The sequence below is a fragment of the Phragmites australis genome, chromosome 13 (assembly GCF_958298935.1).
Source record: "Phragmites australis chromosome 13, lpPhrAust1.1, whole genome shotgun sequence".
NCBI classification, from domain to species: domain Eukaryota; kingdom Viridiplantae; phylum Streptophyta; class Magnoliopsida; order Poales; family Poaceae; genus Phragmites; species Phragmites australis.
In genome coordinates this window covers 4328156-4341279 of record NC_084933.1, presented here as the reverse complement: position 1 = coordinate 4341279, position 13124 = coordinate 4328156, and the positions used below count along the sequence as shown (strand labels likewise).

General features: G+C 34.1%; 1 protein-coding gene across 1 annotated transcript; it reads left to right on the top strand.

Moving 5' to 3' along the window:
* Positions 1 to 11632: 11632 nt before the first annotated feature.
* LOC133888415 (two-component response regulator ORR42-like) lies at positions 11633 to 12433 on the top strand. Its single transcript, XM_062328656.1, has 2 exons — positions 11633 to 11845; positions 12248 to 12433. Exons 1-2 carry the CDS (start codon positions 11633 to 11635, stop codon positions 12431 to 12433), a joined length of 399 nt encoding a protein of 132 aa, XP_062184640.1.
* The last annotated feature ends 691 nt before the right edge of the window (positions 12434 to 13124 follow it).

The window sequence follows — 13124 nt, the reverse complement described above, 5'->3', positions numbered from 1 at the left end:
CTTGCTTCACTTTGCCTATTATGATCTGATGCATTTGACACCACCCTTATTGTCAATGCAAGTTCTAAGATCCATAGCATCTTGTCGCCCCCCTGTCACTACCAGTATCTAATAAACGAGGCATATCTGAATTGGCGAACTACTTGAAGACGGTGCTCATGAAAGTGTTTTTTTGTTGTTGTTAAAATTTAGCAATCTTATTTTTACATTTTTCATGTACTTGCTTCCTTGGATATGGAAGTTCCTATTTCACAGTATTGGGATGTTCGATCGGTTTTCCTTGATTCATACTTTGATGAATAAACCTGTGGTAATGCTTTAATCTCTTTTCGTCAACACAGGCGATAGTTGTAGGTTCGATTATTCTCTAATAAGGTAATCAGAGGAGAGTGAATGATTACGGAAATCAAATTCAAAGATTAATTCGTTCAAATCGAAAATCAATTTAAACCTGGTATTCTACTCGAAATAGATTATACATGTTCTAGTAAAACAACATAGAGAAAGATCCGCTGGTCCCATTGCTCTCAAATTTGATTAGCTAGAGCTAGATTCAAATACGAAACAAACACAACAAGAATCATGTTAATCGGATATGTGGATCAAGAATAATACCTAGTCAAAGCAGACTGTATCAACAAGAATCAAGTAAATTAAAACCTAATCGAGTTGATCAAAAAGCTACTCGAGATCAAACCAAATCCACTCGAAATTTTTATGGATCAAACATTAAATATTCTAGTAAATTTTTGGATGGATTAAACCAAGATAAAACTTGATACAAACACGAATTAATCGAAAACCAAAACCAAGTACGCAGAATATAGAACAAAGAGAAAATTTTGAATCAGCAACTCATGAACTTACAAAACTTATTTTCATTGCATATATGAGTTTACAAGATGCCTCTCCAAAACATCCCATAAGAATTTTCACGAAATCCCAAAACCCCAAACAGATCTACTCTCTATATCAAAAGTCTAAATCTGATCTCGTTCTTAGCGCACCTTACCCTGACCGAGACCCTCTGAATATATAACCCTTCCAACCATCTTTGATTTGGAAAAAACCTAGTCTTATCCTACCTGGACACAAACCGTACCAAGACATGTCCACCCATAATCGAATCCAATTTGTGCTTGAGTCAAACTCAGACTAGCACTTGATTCCTTATGGGACTGGACTATTCGACCAATCAGACCGCATCCTGACCTTGCCATGTACTCGAGCGACTCCATCATCTGAATACATAATCTGTTGCCCACGACCTCGCGTATTCATACCCTTCTCCGCAATGCACCTAGTTGCACACATGCAACATTATCTTCACGTACACTGTTGTCTAGCTCGAACTTCCTGCATGACATCCTCAATCACTACGACCTTAGATACTCCTAAACCTAGTCGTTGAACCTTAGTTCCTCCCTGAACTTAGTTTGCCTTCGAGCAACACCTACACATGAATCAAACAACAAACTAATACGAGCACAAGTGCTTCCCGACTTGACTAAAGATCAATTCACGTAACATCACACAAACTTCAAGCAAAACCAACACGCTAACATAACCATACCCAGCTTCTGATAGCGCATCAAACCATCTATGCTAACATAAGCATACTCAACTTTGCTCTGCCAATTTCATTATTCAAACCAATTTTTCATCACATGATCTGACAATCTCCCCCTTGATGAAAATATCGGCAACCTCTTAACAAATATTATTTGATTTTAAAACCAAACACAAAGTGAAATAAAAATCAAGAAAATTTTCAACATAGAAAATCTCTCCCCCTTTGAGAAAAACCAAAAAATTCTCCCGAATGAACAACTCTCTCCCCCTTTGGCAATGATTTCATCAAAAATTCAAAAGAGATAATCGTTTTTTTATAATAATGAGCATCGTAGACCAACCACATATATAACAAATAATCAACCAAGCCACACTATCAAGAATATCTACATCAATCTGTCTACACATGTAAAAATATAGTGTAAGCATAACTTATCAAGTATAATTAACAATTTATTTGCAAGGTATGATCTCCCAATCTCAACTACTCGAATCCTCAATTTATGTGCTATCAAAAATATGGATACAAAAAGTATGTCATTGTTTGGATTAAAATCATATGTAACAAGATACCAATTATGCTGTTAAGAACGTCTCATATTATTTTGCAAAGAATTATATGCATCATCAGCCTTATTCTATCCAAACATACTAAGCCTATATCAAAAAGACAATCAGAAGCTTAAGACAATGGTTACTGTCATATACGACTTCTTCTAAGTTCATATCAAAGTGTAATGATAAGCATTCTCATAAAGAAGAAACGCGATAGTACATACTTTCATAATCTTTTTTCTATCAACTATTATTCATCATCTTTTCATTTCTTTGAGTCTTTCACATATAACATGTTTATCAAAGATTAAAGCAATCAAGAGAGTTTAACCATGACAAGATGTCATTTGATTTAGAAAGTCATGACAAAAACTACCTCCTACATATATAGATATGAAGGTGCAAAAAACTCTCATGTAGCATAAGCATTGACTTTAAAAATCACATATGTATCAAATATGATGCTCATCATATTTCATTGTTTTCTCATTTTTAAACTCTGACAAGCTCCAAGACATAAAAACTCCTCCTCAAAACAATCTCATAGAATGAATAATACTAAGTTCTCCCCAAAGAAAAGTAAAATGAGAATAATCCAAATATTTTGTAAAAATATCTGCCAATTGGTGTCCAGTATCCATATGGAGAAATTCAATGTTCTCTTTTTCCACATTGTCTCTAATAAAATGAAATCTGATGTCAATGTGTTTAGTCCAAGAATGTTGCATAGGGCTTTTAGTAATACTTATAACACTAGTGTTATCACAGAAAAGTGGAACACTCTCTAAATTAACCTCATAATCTTTAAGTGTAGCAACATTCCAAAGAGTTTGTCAAAAATAACTAGCAGCAACTACATATTCAGATTTAGCAATAGATTATGCAATACAAAACTGTTTCCTAGATAACCATGAAACAAGAGAATTATCCAAGAAATGACATGTACAAAATGTATTTTTCTATCAATTCTACAACCTCCAAAATAAACATTAGAAAAAGTTCTTAAGCTAATACAAGAAGAAGCAGAAAGCCACATGCCAAAGTCTTGAGTGCCATAAAGATAAATGAGAATCCGTTTGACAGCTTGTCGATGTGAAGCACGTGGGGAAGTTTGAAATCGTGCACACAAGCATACAACAAATTGTATGAAGCGGTGAGATACAAAAATGACCCAATCATGCTTTTATATTCTTTTTGATCAACTGGCTCACCATCTTCATCAGGATTAAGCGTCGTTGTTGCTCCAATAGGTGTTATGATCGGCTTGCTGTTTTTCTTCTCAAAAAGTCGTAGCAGGTCTTGTGTATACTTACTTTGATGAATAAAAGTACATTCTTTAGTTTGTTTGACTTGAATACCCAAAAAGTATGTTATCTCACTCATCGTACTCATCTCAAATTCCCTGCTCATCATTTCTGAAAACTGGGACACCGAAGCATGAGAATAATAACAAAAGATGATATCATCTACATAAATCTGAACAAATAGAGCACAAAAAATGTCTTGTCCACTTTTTCCATTACAAAATCCTTTTTAAGCAAGAAAGTTTTTAACCTATAATACCATGCTCTAGGGGCTTGTTTTAAATCATACAAAACTTTAGATAACTTGTACACATGATCTGGATATATAGGATTTTCAAAACTAGGTGATTACTTAACATAAATCTCTTCATTAATGAAGCCATTTAGAAAAGTGCTTTTGACCTATTTGATATAATCTAAAGCCTTTAGATGCAACAAACGCTAAAGAATTATATGGCTTCTAGTCTAGCAACCGGGGCAAAAGTTCCTCAAAATCTAGCTCTTCTACATGTGCAAAACCTTGAGCTACAAATCTAGCTTTGTTTCTAACAACAACACCATCCTTACTTTATTTATTTTTGAAAATTCATCTAGTACCGATAAGTGTATGATCCAGATGAGGTACGACAAGCTTTCAGACTTTGTTGCGTTTAAAATTTTCAAGTTCCTCATGCATGGCATTGATCCAAAATTCGTCAGTTAATTTATGTGAAATATCTTTGAGTTCAAAATAAGCAACAAAAGCTGAATGAGCATGACAATTGTAATCAATAAATTTAGATCCTGTGACTCATTTATGCAAATCTCCAATCATCTGATTAAGTGGATGCCTCTGTTGAATGTGCAAAGGAGCATCAACTCCAAAAGCATTCTCTTCTTCTCCTTCAACATGCACCAATGATGTAGTAGCTTGAGGATATCCAACTGTAGATGAAGTAGTTGAAGGTGTCAAGGGATCTACAACTGATTGTGTTATTGGAATTAAAATCTCATCCTCATCCTCCTCATCTTCATCCACAAAAATGCTCTCGGACTCCCCCTGAACATATGTACATGTACCTGCATCACTTAATCTAGTTCCAGGAGTAGTCTCATTAAAAGTAACCTCACATGTTTCAACAATTTTATTAGTCTCCAAAACAAGCACACGGTAGCCACGAGTATGAGCATGATATCCAAGAAAAACTCCATCAGTTGATTTGGACTTAAACTTATCCAAATTTCTAGATTTCAGCATAAAACACTTACAACCAAAAACTCTAAAATAGATACACTAGGCCTATGTCCAAACCGTAGCTCATATGAAGTTTTACCCAATTTAGATCTTAAGAAAACACGGTTTAAAATATAACAAGCAGTAGATATATCTTCATCCCAAAATTTTCTAGGAGTAGAAAATTCATCTAACATGATTCTGGCCATCTCAACTAAAATTCTATTATTCAACTACACCATTTTGTTAAGGTACTCTAGGTGATGAAAATTGATGTTCAATATTTTTCTCAGGACAAAAGTGATCAAAAGAAGAATTTTTAAATTCAGTTCTAGTATCACTTCTAATAGCTCTAAGTGAACCTGGAAGATCAACAGACAATCTCAAAAATAGATTCCTAAAATGATCAAAAGCTTCATCCTTAGATATCATAAAGAAAACCCAAGAGTATCTAGAGAAATCATCAACAATAACAAGTATATACCATTTACCTTCAAAAGATTGTACTCTAGAGGGATGAACAATATCAAGATGCAAAAATTTGTTCGGATGCATTTGTCATAACAATGATAATAGGTGGATGTGAACTTGAATGTATTTTACTATATCTACAAGAAGAGCAAACTAACTTGCTATCACCCTTAAGCTTAGGCAAGTTATGACTAAGATCTAAACCACTAACTCTAGTAAGATGATCTAGACCAATACGACCAACTCTACGATGCTAAAAGAATAGAACTTTAGAATCATTAGCAAAAAGACATCTAAGCTTAGAAGAAAGTGATGTATCAAAATTAGCTTTAAAAACTCTTCCAAAATATGAAATTCTAAAAAACCAGATCACCTGTAGCATCTAAAACTTTACATTAATTTTTCTTAAAGCACACCTCAAGATCTTCATCAATCATTTGTGAGATAGAAAGCAAGTTAAATTTTAAGTTCTCGACTAGAGCAATATCCTTGAACATGAACTTATCATTTACCTATACTGTACCTTTTGCTACAATAGAAATAGAAGAAGCATTTTCAAATGTAACATTCTTGGCACGAGATGCACATACAAGGGAGGAGAACCAATTCTTATCACCAGACATATGATGTGAGCATCCGAATTGATTAACCATATGTTCTCCTTCTTTGCTCGAGAAACCTACAAAGCAACAAAAGATGTCGATACCTCAGTACTGGTGTTAGTAATAAAACATTTAGGAATCCAGTACTTAATCACCTGACTAGAATAGTGAGTAGGCAAAAAATACGAGTAACCCGAGTATACACAACTCGAGAAGCTTGAGTAGGTTAAACTCAAGAAGCACTAGCAGCTTGAGTAGTCCTAACTGGAGAAAGCTGAGTAGACTCATGACGAGTTACATGAGTAGCAAAAGGTGATGACTGTTTAACCTGAGTCACAAAAACCTCACGAGGGATAACACGTGCCTTTTGGAAATTAGACCTAACTTTAAACTTTTCTTTCTTTTGTTGTTTAGTTAGTCTAAAGCAAAACTCTACTAAATATCCATCTGTACCACAATGAGTTAATTGTACTTAACCTGATGTGTGGAATTAGAAGAAGCTACATTTGCATTCATTGTAGAAGATAACAATCCAGCAGATCTAAAATAACCTTCTTAGGTTCAGATTCAACAAGTGTTTCAAATTTGCCACTAATAAGAGCTCTAACAACAATGGGTGCATATGTCTTAGAACAAGCATAGGGATCAAAACCTAAACCTTGTTTACATGTGCTTCACTTAGATGAATAAAAAATCAGGTTTAGATTTTTCTTTCCATTAGAAAAATGTTCCAAAATTCCTTTCAAGTAATCAATCTGTTTAGAAAGAGCTGAGCACTTATTACAAGCAATATTATGAGTTTCTTTTGTTTATGACAATTAGAGAATGAAAAAACTTAATGAGTAATCATGTCATTAGCTATTTGAGAAACTCTAGCATCAATATCATGCAACTTCAATTTTAGAATTGAGCAATTAGTTGAATCAAGCAAATCAGATGTTGAACAACTAGCATTTTTAACTTATCTGCAATTTAACACAACAAGTTTATCATTCTTCTCAATTTCTTCTCTGAATTTCTCCAAAGTAGAAGCATGAATAGCTCTAAGAGAACTGAACTCAGTATAAATTAAGTCACATGACTTGCGAGCATCATCATCAAAAATTAAAATCTTAAATCTTGCAATTTCATAATTTAATGATTCCATTAAAACATCATGTTTCTTAATTTTTTTTGTTACGTTTCTCTAAGAGTGTATCAAGACGAATAACAACATAGATTGATCATCATAAGTAGGTAATACCTCATTACCGTTGTTGTCAAATTCATCCTTGATTGAGCTTTCTTTGTTGCTTTCCATGAGACATAATTCAGTCAAATCACATAATATCTTGCTCTTGGATGTTGTATCATCCTCGCTGCTCTTTGAATCAACATCACTCAAGTTGACTTGTTCGAGCGCCGAAAGAACTCGATGCACAACCTTACGGTTATGAAAGCTCTTCTTCTTCTTGTCATTGAACGAGTGCTTCTTTTTCTCGTTCTCCTCTTTTGATGTCTTCTTTGCAAGTTTAGGACAATTGGAACAAACATGGTTGAGATTACCACACTCATAGTATCTTTGAGGACATCTACTTCCTCTCTTTCTCTTACGCATATTCTGCAATGCTTTAGAAAAACGAGTAGAGAGTAGTGCTAAATATTCTTCAGGAATCAACTCAAGCTGATCATTGGTTAGTGAAGATATAGAAGATAATGAAAAGCTTGATGAGGAAGATTCAATATGAGACATGCTAGGTTGAGAGACTAAAGCTGTTGATTTATTAACATTCTTCCTAGCAAAGAAAACTATCTCATGAGTTTTTAATTTAGAATATAGAACATCTAATATAAGTATACTCATGACAATAGTTTCTCTAATAGATATAACTTTTATCTCCCACACTGACATATCTAAAGCTCGTAGTAATTGATGTGAATTCTCAGCATCAATATATGTTACATTAATAACACACAAATTATTAAGAATCTTATTAAAGTGAGCAAAGAAATCATCAAAAGACTCACCGGGTTTCATATCAAATTTCATATATTCTTTCTTATATAAATCTTGACGTACCTCTTTAATGGTGGATGAACCTTCATGGTAATCACAGAGTGCTTTCTATACCTCATACGATGATTTGATATGTATCACAGGGTCGAAGTCGCTTCTTCTCAAGTCCTGAATGATCAAATTCCTTGCCTTGTTGTTCGCTCGGCGACTGACATGTTTTGAGGCGTCACCTCATTATTCTCTTGAACCACGTATGGCTTGTAGATCTTTTCCCAAATTACAAAGCCCTGTGATCTTTGCCTTCTTGAACCGAAAATCAACTCCATTGAAAACACAAAGTTTTATGGAATACCTATCAGAAGCCATATTTCTAATTACCAATTAAGATCAATTAGAAAAAGATTAAGAATCTGATACCAATTGTATGATCAATTATACTCCAATAAGGCAATCTGAGGGGGGTGAATGATTGTGGAAACCAAATTCAAAGATTAATTCACCGAACTCAAAAATTTATTTAAACTCGATATTCCACTCGAAATAGATTGTACATGCTCTAGTAAAAACAATATAGAGAAAGGTCCACTGGTCCGATTGCTCTCAAATTTTATCAACTGAAAATAGATTCAAATACAAAACTAACCCAACAAGAATTGAGTCAATTGGATATGTGGATCAAGAATAATGCCTAGTTGAAGCAGACTATATCAACTAAAATCTAGTAGATCAAAACCTAGTCGAGTTGACAAAAAGCTACTCAAGATCAAACCAAGTCCATTCAAAATTTTTACAAATCAAACACTAAATATTCTATTAAGGTTTTGATGGATTAAACCAACATGAAACTTGATAGAAATATGGAATTAATCGAAAACTAAACCAAGTACGCATAATATAGAACAGAGAGAAAATTCTGAATTAGCAACTCATCAACTTATGAAACTTGATTTTCATTGCAGAGATGAGTTTACAAGATGTCTCTCCAAAGTATCCAACAAGGGTTTTCACGAAATCCTAAAACCCTAGATAGATCTACTATCTAGATCAAAAGTCTAAATCTGATCTTGTTCTTGGCGCACCTTACCCTGACCATTACCCTCTCAATATATAACCCTCCAAAATCATCCTTGATTTTGAAACAACCTGGTCGTATCCTACATGGACACAAACCGTACCAAGACACGTCCACCCATAGCGAATTCAATTCGTGCTCAAGTCAAACTTAGATTAGCACTCGATTCCTTATGGGATTGGACTCTTCGACCAATCAGACCGTAGTCTGATCTTGCCATGTACTCAAATGACTCTATCATCAGAATACACAATCTGGTTGCCCACGACCTCATGTACGTCTGTCCTTCTCCGCAACGCACCTAGTTGCACACATGTAACATTGTCTTCACGTACACTGTTCTCTAGCCTGAACGTCCCGTATGACATCCTCGATCACTACGATCTCAATTCTTCCTGAACCTAGGCGTCAAACCTTAGTTCCTCCCTAAACTTAGTTCACCGATCCATCATTATCGACCACGTTCGCCTTCAAGCAACACATGCACATGAATCAAACACTAAAGTAGTATGAGTACAAGTCCTTCCTGACTTGACTCAAGACCAGTTCATGCAATAACATGCAAACTCCAAGCAAAACCAATACGCTAACATAAGCATACCCAACTTCTGATAGCGTATCAAATCATCTATGCTAACATAAGCATACTCAACTTAGCTCTGCCAATTTCATTATTCAAACCAATTTTTCATCACATGATCTCACAATAGTCCAGTCTGAATAGTGAATATGAACTTTAATTTTTCAAAAAAGGGCATGACTAATGTCCAAACGGTGCTTATTAGCAGATCTACATCAAAGTCATGTTATAGGGAATCTCATAAAAAAATGGCTCTTACGTTTTAATCTGCATCCTGCGTAGTTTTATAATTTTTTACTTAAATATTCTTTGCCACACAAATTTTTATATTTAAGTTGTCAATCTTATCTTCACAATTCCTATGTACTTGACTATTTTTTTTCTCTAACGAAACGTACTTGAATGAAGAACATCGAGCATGACCAATGTACAACCATAGTCATCTGCAGAGGGTTAGTCTCGTGATTTCCATTTTAGGCGTGTTCACAGTCGGATTGACATGTCTACGTTGCGTCCTATTTTTTTCACAAAATATGAAAAAAAAGATTAAAAAATTATGTTCATTAATTTTGAACATCTCAATATTTATTTATGAATTTATTAATATTTAACACATTCATTTAATTATAGAGAAAATAATATTATTTTTATGCATGCACATAATTTTAATAGGTAGACAACAGTAATACGAACCTAACAAAATTAGTTATATATATTTTTTGAGTTTTAGATATTTTTCTGTACATTTTAGATTATTTCAACCGATTCATCCAAGCATTGACCTGGCACTACCCTGCTGGATTTGCCGTCTGGAACCCTGGAAGATGCAGATCGTCCCAAGGCACTTTTCACACGTGCATGTTTGCAAATATATAATATTTTATGATATCCTGCGAATCCCAACAATCCTTTGCTCACAAATATAGTATTATAATTACTCTGAAATCTCATCACCAGCTGGTTCACGCAAAACCAGAAGTACCATCTGAAATCCAACGAGATGCTTGATCTTTAGACTACTCTCAATATTAGAACACTAGCATAATTTCTTAAACTGCCACATCACTTTGATACAATAATAAATATTCCTCATCTAGTACATTATTTTTATAGCTGATCCACCTAATAAATACCATTCCTTCACAATCTATCTATGATATAGTGTCAGAGCTATATCTTCATATTGATATCTCCTCTCTTCTTTAATTACTTAACACATCAGAAAAATACTATATAGCACCTCATTTATACGCATGATACACTACACTAAGAGTACCCTTACAAACGTCAAAAACGACAGCTTTTGATGCCCCAAAAGCCAGTAAACGCAAGGTGAAATCTTGCATTTTGATGTAGAACGAGGAACGAATTAATTGGCCGTATCAGATTTCATATTCACATTAATTTCAAAATTTTTCAGATTTGACAAGGCAAAATTTTGCCCTTGGCATCGCCTATAAAATGGCCTGTGATGCAGCAATACAGGAGGCAGCCGAGTTGCAAAAAAGCTACGAACATCCTCTCGAGTAAGGGTTGGTCCAGACTTCCAGAGAATCGTGTCCCTTCCAAGCTCGCTCCTTCTCTTTTGTTTATCATCATCTAGTTCTTCTTTAACCATGTTAGAATTTTTTTCGGATAGTATATTTGGTCTAGATCAGAGATAATCCCTGTGTTTAAATGTAACCTGCAATCTATTGTTTACGGAGTCATTTCTATGGTATACTGTTATAATCGTAAACTAGTTTTTTTCCACCATGATGAAGTCACAAAGTAGTTGATTCATACATCTATACGTGGCCTCTCAAAGGTGGTGAACTAATAGTTCTCCTGGAAATCAATTATATTGGACGATTTCCGCTTCCTATATGCTTGGTTTTCACCAGCTAAATCTGTTATAGTTATTATCAGCTCATGGAATTTATGAAACACATGTCAGATATTTGGCATTAATATATGATATGATACTACAATTTCAACCAAGATAGGATATTTGTTATTTATACAATGTTATAATGGACTAAAGAATTATATAGTTTCACTTAATCTTCTTGATATACCAGACAATGAAGAATCTTCTTGAAAATATTTGTTGTACCAGAGCAATTTCAACCAAGATAGGATATTTGTTATTTATACAATGTTATAATGGACTGAAGAATTATATAGTTTCGCTTAATCTTCTTGATATACCAGATAATGAAGAATCTTCTTGAAAATATTGTTGTACCAGGAATAATTAATTTGTTTATTCTGTGTGCAGTTTCTTCATGGCATTCAAGAACCAAGGGTCGGGTCCAAGGGCTTTAGTTGTTGAGGATATCAAAGTTGATTGTGTAATTCTCTTGGCTATGCTGCGCAAGTTTAACTGTGAAACTACTGTTGCTTACAATGGGAAAGAAGCTGTAGACCTTTTCCTTGAAGGGAAAACATTTGACATTGTTCTCTCTGATAAGGATATGCCCATCATGACGGGCCCTGAGGTACTTCAATTTCTCACTATATTTATTTTTTGGGTAACATTCTCATTGCACATTCATGTCATTTCTTGAAAATTGTAGAAAATGATATATTTTAGTAGTTATAAATTGTACAGTGATATGTTAAACGCCTTTTCTGGTAGTTTCTTGGTTATTAATTTAGTACCTTAGATGCATTTATGTTCATTGGACAGGAATACAACGATAGGAAGATAATGCAATGATGTGGCACTCTTATGCTTTCTTTTGGACTCAGCTTTAATAGAGATAAAATATTCACATATAGTTTGTCTGAAGAAAAATATTTCCCTTAAAATTCATTTGATAAAAAAGCTTGTTCCAGTAGTTTCAATTGATAAAAAAACTAACATTTAACTGACAAAAGCTTCCTGTGTCATTTACCAGGCTGTGGCCAAGATTCGTGCCATGGGAGGTACTGAGGTGAAGATCGTTGGGGTCTCAGCCGATTTAGGTGGCATGGAGGCATTCATGAGTGCTGGAGCTGACAAGTTCGTTCCCAAACCCATGACGCTTGGAATTCTGGAGCCTATGCTGAAGGAGGTCATTAGCAAGAAGAACATGAGGGCATAGCTTGCTAGTAGCTTCAGATGCAGTACTGCTCATATATATAGATATACGAGGAGTTTGCATTTAAGCTTTATGAGAATCATATGTGGTACCGTCATATATAGAGATAAGCAGTTTGCATTTATGCTTCAAGTTATGAGGCGAGAACGCCACTTGTAATCTTTAAAGACAAATGGGGTTACCTATGATACTAAATTACTTCATCCGTTCAGAAATAATAGACATATTTTTTTTTGAAAAAGTTAAGCTTTATGTACTTTAACTAACATTTAATCAAATTATAAGAATGTTTAGTGTATAAAATTATACAACTAAGTTCACAATTCAAAATAATTTTATATTATATATGTTTTGTAACTATAAATGATATATTTTGTAAGAAAACCTTAGTCAAAATTTAACTTCAAAGACCGAATTAAAAAAATACGCATACTATTCTGAATGGAAGGGAGTATGTTTTAAAGCAAACTAGCTGAAAAGCTCGCGCAATCGCACGGCTAGACTTGAGTATATGGCTGTTTCATAATTTTATCATTGAAGTGCGATTACAATTATTATAAGATTCCAATGCCTATAATTGAAAATTTAGTTGTACCCCATGCATCCATAACAATTTCAATTAATATACTTGCTTATAATATAGCACTATCAAAATAAGTATGAGCTATTCTCCTTAAAATTATTTTTTACTTTG

Bases quoted from the DNA above. Each gene is read 5' to 3' on its own strand.
- LOC133888415 (XM_062328656.1), top strand. From the start codon at position 11,633: ATGGCATTCAAGAACCAAGGGTCGGGTCCAAGGGCTTTAGTTGTTGAG. The intron at 11,846-12,247 runs GTACTTCAATTT...GTCATTTACCAG, and splicing joins CCATCATGACGGGCCCTGAG to GCTGTGGCCAAGATTCGTGC.